The sequence below is a fragment of the Tupaia chinensis genome, unplaced genomic scaffold (assembly GCF_000334495.1).
Source record: "Tupaia chinensis unplaced genomic scaffold, TupChi_1.0 Scaffold000644_1, whole genome shotgun sequence".
Taxonomy (NCBI): domain Eukaryota; kingdom Metazoa; phylum Chordata; class Mammalia; order Scandentia; family Tupaiidae; genus Tupaia; species Tupaia belangeri.
This window is the reverse complement of record NW_006160165.1, coordinates 6,735,603-6,743,163: the sequence shown is the minus strand read 5'-3', so window position 1 is coordinate 6,743,163 and position 7,561 is coordinate 6,735,603. Positions and strand designations below refer to the sequence as shown.

Sequence of the window (7,561 nt, the reverse complement as noted above, 5' to 3'; positions counted from 1 at the left end):
GCAGGACGACTGCGGGCAGCCCTGGGTCCGCAGCCGCGGCACGTCCACGGCCATGAGCTCCAGGGCCGTGGCGCCGCGGCCCAGCAGCTGGCCCCAGCCACTGACCACCGAGAAGCGGACGCGGGCCAGTGTGCGCTCGGAGAAGGCCGCCTCGGGCAGGCACAGGGCCACCACGTGGTCGGAGAGCACCGCGGGCCGGCGCAGGCGCAGCAGCGCGATGTCGTGGTCGGTCCTGCCCGGCACGTACTTGTCAGGCACAATGACCTGCGCCACCTGCCGGGGCTGCTCGTGACCCTCGTCCTCGCTGAGGTCGTGCTCCCCTGGGAGGACCATGGCCGCTGAGGGACGGCTGGCACTGGCTGCGGCTCCTGGGGCGGTCGCCTCACCCAGCCCCTCTCATGGGGAACTGTGAGCGGGCGAGCTGGAACTGGGGTGTGGCATGGAGGGGTGGCAGTCCTCCGCAGGCTGCCAGGCGGAGGCCCTGCCAGGCGAGCCTCCTCAGGGCTAGCAGCCTGTGGGGACCCCAGCCCCCTTGGGCCTTAGTCGGAGGGGCTGAGAGGGCCGTGCGCCCGCGCCCCCGCACTCCGGGCACTGTCCCTGCAGGGCCACACCTACCCAGCACCACCGTCAGGTTCCTCCAGCTGCGCAGTCTGTCCAAGCAGTGTGCGGCGGAGACCACCCAGTGAGGGGCCAGCAGGGTCCCCCCACACAGCAGCGCCCCGTTCAGCCTCAGCAGGGCCTGGGCAGCACAACAGATGGAGCAGCGGCCAGCAGTCAGGGTCCTCTCCTGGCAGCGCGCCCTCCTGCCCGTGCTGAGGCTGTGAGGTCCTGCTGGGAGCCCCGGTCGCCGAGCCTGCCCCCCACACCCACCCCTGCCCAGCCACACCCCTGTGCCCTGCTGGGTCGTCCTCAGCACCAGACGACAGCAGAAACCTCGTTGCTGGGATCCACATGCTCCAGGGCCTCACGCAGTGGCTCCAGGGCCTCCCATAGTGACCCTGGGCCGAGACCCTGTGAGGAGCTCCGTGGGGGAGCAGGAAATGCACAGACAGGACCCTCGGCAGATGCTACTTCCGGATCTTCTTCCTCCCCGAGTGACAGGGGCTGTCCGGTCGGGGCCGGGGCCTACGTCGTCCTCCAGGGCCTTACTTTGAGCCCACAGGGCCCCAGGCAGGTGCAACTGCCCCTGGAGACTTACCTGCCATGGACACTCGCCTTTGGGGCACACCTTGCCCCCCACGATGCGGCCTTGGGGGCTGCTGGCATTCTTTTTCTCCAGAACAGGTATTTTTCCACATGGATATTCAACTGCGAGACAGAAGCCAGCCAGGCCCCAAGGTTCGTGAGGATGCTTATGCATGGGGGGTCAGCAGCCCGTGTCCATGGGGCATCAGCAGCCCACGTACATGTGAGCTTGAGCTCTGGCTACTGCCTCAGCTCTTCCAGGGCTGAGGGACCCTGGGCTGAGGGGCAAGGGCAGGGCCTCCCCAGAGGCTGCTGTGTCCCCGAGGCAGCAGGGCAGGCTGTGCAGGGGTGCCCTGTTCCTGGAGGGTAGGAAGGCGCGTGTCAGAGGTGCTGGGAGGGATGAGCTACGTCCAGCCTCCATGTTGTCTGGACTTGCCCCTATTTCTCGGTCTGCTCCAGTAAATTCTGGGTAAGGAAGCAACTGCTTTGTCGGCAGGCCTGTACAGCCTCGTGAGCTTGAGGCCCAGCCTCAGGACTGCAGCCCACGGATGTGAGGGGATGGAGAACAGCCCACGGACGTGAGGGGATGAACAGCCCACGGACGTGAGGGATGAACAGCCCACGGACGTGAGGGATGGAGAACAGCCCCTCTGCTACAAGTCATCCTCTAGCAGTTGGGGCTCCAAGGTTGTGCGGATACTGGGTGTGTCAGTGTAGACTAGGGGCCACAGGAGAGGTCCCGGGGGAAGCCGGAGGGGGTGGAGACTAGGACAGGCAGGGGCTGGGACCACCAGGGAGCCGTCCCAGAGGCCCTGCCTCCCAGGACGCTCAGTGGACAGTCAGCACCCACCCCAGCTTTAGCCAGCGGGAGTTTGCAGCAGACAGGGCTCAGCACCGGCCCCTGGCATGGACCGGGGCAGCCTGAGCCTGGCTACCTGCAGGTGTGCAGGACACGCCGTCGCCGAGCAGTGTGTAGCCCTCGTGACAGTGACAGGTGCGCCCGGCATCCCCGCGGTCGTGGCAGTACTGCTGACAGCCGCCATTGTCGTTCACACACATCAGCTGCTGGCTCTTGTCTGGGGGCAGGAAGGGCCGCCTGAGGGGCTCCCCAAGCCAGCCAGGCAGCCTGGTCGGCTGTCCTGGGCCCTGCAGCTGTGCGGGCTTGCCTCATACCCCTTGATCTGGACGGGTGAGAGCTGGACGGAGGGGCCCAGACAGCCCACTGCGGGGAGCCGTCCGGGTGCCCAGCAGGCCTGAGATGGCCTCCAGGACCCAGCCTCCCAGGAGGTTGAGGGGAGCCAGGAGAGTTGGGAGGAGCAACCCTGGGGCAACGCAAGGGCCTGGGGAGGGGTCTGTGTGCAGGCCCAGGGCTGGGCCCAGCCAGAGGGCAGCCGGCCTTGGCCACTGCTCAGGGAAAGATGAGGGGTGGTCCCATGGCTCTGCTGCAGGTGGGACTTGGGGATTGGCTTGGACATGCTGTCGGGGCTGCCAAATGGGCCGTGCCAGGCACAGAGGGAACCGACCACATGCTGTGGCCTCTCCAGTGGCCCTCCCTGCTTGTGGGCTCCGTTCCACTCAGAGGAGGGGGCTGTGGCCAGAGAACAACACCGGCCTGGCCCAGGAGGGCGTGGTCTGGACCCCTGGCTCCCAGGAGGTAGCCTTTGGGGGTTTCACCATGCTCTGCACTGCGATCAGCGAGCTCTGAGCCCCGCCGGCGAGTCATCGTACCGGGCCACCTGTGGACCCCACGCTCTGCAGTGGCTCAGCATGCAGAGTGAGCGCACAGCTTGTGCCCGCATAATGGGGTGAGATGCCAGGCGGGACACAGGGACCCTCTCCTGGGCTCAACAGGCCACCGTGTCTGAGGACCGGGTCTCAGCCTAGAGTGGAGACCGTCAGGTTGGAAGGGGCTTTGCAGTCACCCAGGGCAACTGCCCTGGGTGGAGCTGCTGTGTTTGGCAGCCGGGCCCTCTGCTGCTGCAGACAGGAAGCCACCCACTTGTCTCACAGTTGCGGCCCTCGAAGCCGGCGCGGCAGAAGCAGATGTAGGACTGCAGCTGGTCCTGGCAGGAGCCCCCATTCTGGCACGGATTCGAGGAGCACTGGTCTCCATCTGCAGAGCGGGGGCCTTAGCGAGCCGAGCAGGATGGCCAGCCTGGCGGGTCAGGACAGCCTCCCGGCTCACCGGTGTAGGAAATCCAGAACTGCATCTGTGGGCACAGAGTGCGCCTGTGACACACATGGCAGAGATTTGGGCGGGGTGGGCGGGCCCCAACCCTGGCTTATCCCACGTGGTCACAGGGCCTGACGCCTGCTGGGGCAAGCTGTCTCACCCACAGGGACGAACCCTTGTCTGCCCCCAGCACAGAGGCCCAGCAGAGGCCATGTTCCCTCTGAGTCTGAGGACTGTTTTCGGGCTCACCCTGCCACTGACAAGCTCTGAGCCGAGCAGGACCCATGGGCACAGCCTCCAGCCCACTCCGCCGGCATCCATGCACATGGGCCTCCCTGAGGAAGGTGGCTCTGGAACAAACACTGAGCCACGACTGAGGCTCACAGGGCTGCCGTGAGGACAAGTGGATGGGAGACAGTGAGCGCCGGGCACCAATGCAGGGGAGACCTGCTCCACACGTCCGCGAGGCTCCCTGAGCACAACTACCTGGGGCGTGTGGGTGTCCTGGGCGGAGTTCTGTGGGTGTGAGGTGAGTGTACAGTGAGTGGGAGGTGAGCGTATATCAGTGTGAGTGTGAGGTGGGCATACATCAGTGTAGGTGAGTGTCATCAGTGTGAGGTGAGTGTATGTAAGTGTGAGGTGAGCGTATGTGAGGTGAGCGTATGTGAGTTGAGAGTATGTGTGGTGAGGTGAGTGTACAGTGAGTGTGAGGTGAGTATATACCAGTGTGAGTGTGAGGTGGGCATACATCAGTGTAGGTGAGTGTCATCAGTGTGAGGTGAGTGTATGTAAGCGTGAGGTGAGTGTACATGAGTATGAGGTGAGCATATGTGTGGTGAGATGAATGTATAGTGAGTGTGAGTGTGAGGTAAGCACACATGAGTTGAAGTGAGCATATGTGTGAGGTGAGCTTATGTTAGTTGAGTGTACAAGAGTTGAGGTGAGTGTACATGAGTTGAGGTGAGCAGATGCTCATATGTGTGAGGTGAGCTTATGTTAGTTGAGTGTACATGAGTTGAGGTGAGCATCTGTGAGTGTGAGGTGTGTCTGAGTTGAGTGTATGTGAGTTGAGCGTACATGAATATGAGGTGAATGTACGTAAAGATGAGGTGAGTATATGAGAGTTGAGAGTAGGTGCAGTGAGGTGAGTGTACAGTGAGTATGAGGTGAGCATATGTGAGTGTGAGTAAGCATATGTGAGTTGAGGTGAGCATACGTGAGTTGAGGTGAGTGTACATGAGTGTGAGGATGTGTACGTGAGTGTGAGGTGTGTGTATGTGAGTTGAGGTGAGTGTACATGAGTTGAGTTGAGCATACATTAGTGTGAGGTGAGCATAATGAGTTGAGGTGAGCGTACGTGAGGTGAAGTGATCATACATGAATGTGAGGTGAGCATATTTGAGGTGAGCATACGTGCACTGAATTGAGCATACACGAGTTGAGATGAGTGTATGTGAGTGTGAGGTGTGCATAAATGACTTGAAGTGAATATTCTTGAGTGTGAGGTGAGCGTACGTGAGTTGAGTTGAGTTGTATGTGAGTGTGAGGTGTGCATACATGAGTGTGAGGTGTGTGTATGTGAGTTGAGGTGAGAGTATGTGAGTTGAGTTCAGTGTACATGGGTGTGAGATGAGTTTACATGAGTTGAGGTGAGTGTACGTGAATGTAAGGTGAATGTATGTGTGTGGTGATTGTATGTGAGTTGAGATGAGTGTACGTGAGTTGAGGTTAGTGTACGTGAGTGTGAGGTGAGTGTATGTGAATTGAGGTGAGCATATGTGACTCGAGGTGAGCATACGTGAGTTGGGGTGATCGTACATGGATGTGAGGTGAATGTATTTGAGGTGAGCATATGTGAGTTGAATTGAGTGTACCTGAGTTGAGGTGAGTGTACGTGAGTTGAAGTGAGCGTGTGTGAGTGTAAGGTGAGCATATGTGAGTGTGAGGTGTGTGTACATGAGTTGAGATGAGTGTACGTGAGTTGAGTGTACATGAGTATGAGGTGAGAGTACATGAGTTGAGGTGAATGTATATGAGTGTGAGGTGTGTGTACAAGGGTTGAGGTGAGTGTACTTGAGTGTGAGGTGAATGTACGTGTATGGTGAGCTTACATGAGTTGGTGAGCGTATGTGAATTGAGGTGAGCAAATGTGTGCAGTGAGCATATGTGAGTGTGAGGTGAGCATACGTGAGTTGAGGTGAGTATATGTGAGTTGAGGTGAGTGTACATGTGATGTGAGTGTATGTGAGTTGAGGTGAGCATACGTGAGTTGAGGTGAGCATACGTGAGTTGAGGTGAGCATATGTGTGTGGTGAGCATACAGGATTTGAGGTAAGCGTATATGAGTTGAGGTGAACATACGTGAGTTGAGGTGAGTGTATGTGAGTATGAGGTGGGTGTATATGAGTTGAGGTGAGCATATGTGTGTGGTGAGTATACATGAGTTGAGGTGAGCATACGTGAATTGAAGTGAGCATACCTGAGTTGAGTTGAGCGTACGTGAGCTGAAGTGAGCATACGTGAGTTGAGGTGAGCGTACGTGAGTTGAGGTGAGCGTACGTGAGTTGAGGTGAGCATATGTGTGTGGTGAGCATACATGAGTTGAGGTGAGCATATGTGAGTTGAGGTGAGCATATGTGAATTGAAGTGAGCGTACGTGAGTGTGAGGTAGAAGTGTACATGAGTTGAGGTGAGCATACATGTGTGGTGAGCGTACATGAGTTGAGGTGAGCATACTTGAGTGTGAGATGAGCATATGTCAGTGTGTACCATGAGTTGTGGTGTGTGTGTCAGGGCTACCAGGTGAAGCTCAGAACCATGGCGACGTGTCCGTGGTGGCTCAGGGCTGTGGTCTCTCTGGGACAGACGTGACCCACACCAAGTGCCTGACCCAGGCTGTAGCTGGGCTGACTGAAAACGCGCAGAGGACGCATCCCCAGAGCCTGGACGTGCGTCTTCAGAGAGGAAGACTAGAGACCAGAGACCGACAGCTCTCCCGCCTGCGAGGGGGAGGCTATGGCTCTGACGGGCTCTTCCTCATGGGGCTTCCCACAGTGGGCACAGCAGTCGGATGGCTGCCAGAGACCTGCCAGCCAGATGCCTCAGGGCATTTGCTCCATGGCCAGTGCTGGGTGGTCGGCGCAGCCCTGGGTCCTGAGAGATTCGGGCACCTTCCTGGGGTCCAGGACACCCATGGGCTCTGTGCATTTTCTTAGATGAGCTTAGCATGCAGGTGTGGAGAGAGTTGAGGAGACACCAGGGGGCGCCCTGGAGCATTGCTGAGTAGGCAGCCCCACAGGGAGGCTGGAGCCTGTGCCCACCTGAAGGGTCTGAGCTTATCTGGGCATCCTGAGCTCACCTGTGCAGCCTGAGCTCACCTGTGTGGCCTGAGCACACCTGTGTGGCCTGAGCTCACCTAAACTGGCCTGAGCTCACCTGAACTGACCTGAGCACACCTGTGTGGCCTGAGCTCACCTGTGCAGCCTGAGCTCACCTGAACTGGTCTGAGTTCACCTGTGTGGCCTGAGCTCACCTGTGCGGCCTGAGCTCACCTGAACTGGCCTGAGCTCACCTGTGTGGCCAGAGCACAACTGTGTGGCCTGAGCTCACCTGTGTGGCCAGAGCTCACCTGAACTGGCCTGAGCTCACCTGTGTGGCCTGAGCTCACCTGTGTGACTAGAACTCACCTGATCTGGCCTGAGCTCACCTGTGTGGCTTGAGCTCACCTGTGTGGCCAGAGCACACCTGAACTGGCCTGAGCTCACCTGATCTGGCCTGAGTTCACCTGTGTGGCCTGAGCTCACCTGTGTGGCCAGAGCACACCTGAACTGGCCTGAGCTCACCTATGTGGCCTGAGCTCACCTGAACTAGTCTGAGCTCACCTGTGTGGCCTAAGCTCACCTGTGCGGCCTGAGCTCACCTGTGCGGCCTGAGCTCACCTGTGTGGCCTGAGCTCACCTGAATTGGCCTGTGCTGGTGGCCACAGGCCAGCCCTCCCAGCCGCTCCCTGCCCTGGCCTGCCCCCCTCCCGCAGTGCTGTGTGCTCACCGCCTTCTCCGTGCTCTGGAAGATCTCCCGGGCCTCCTCTAATGAGCATTGCTCCTCCTTGCACTCCCTCTCCAGGGAGCCAGGCCGCAGCTCCTCCAAGAATGAGTTGGCCCGCCGTGGCCGTGGCCGGGGCCGGGACCCGTGGGCCGGCGCCGG

At 59.5% G+C, this 7,561-nt stretch overlaps 1 protein-coding gene across 1 annotated transcript in view; it reads right to left on the bottom strand.

Annotated features, from left to right (window-relative positions):
• Positions 1 to 7,561, bottom strand: part of F7 (coagulation factor VII) — a gene marked incomplete in the record, with an annotated part of 15,200 nt that overhangs the window by 1,828 nt on the left and 5,811 nt on the right. The window contains 7 exon segments of the mRNA XM_027776211.1: positions 21 to 320; positions 616 to 739; positions 1,199 to 1,308; positions 2,121 to 2,261; positions 3,185 to 3,298; positions 3,371 to 3,395; positions 7,406 to 7,528. Of these exon segments, the coding sequence (XP_027632012.1) occupies positions 21 to 320; positions 616 to 739; positions 1,199 to 1,308; positions 2,121 to 2,261; positions 3,185 to 3,298; positions 3,371 to 3,395; positions 7,406 to 7,528 (937 nt within the window).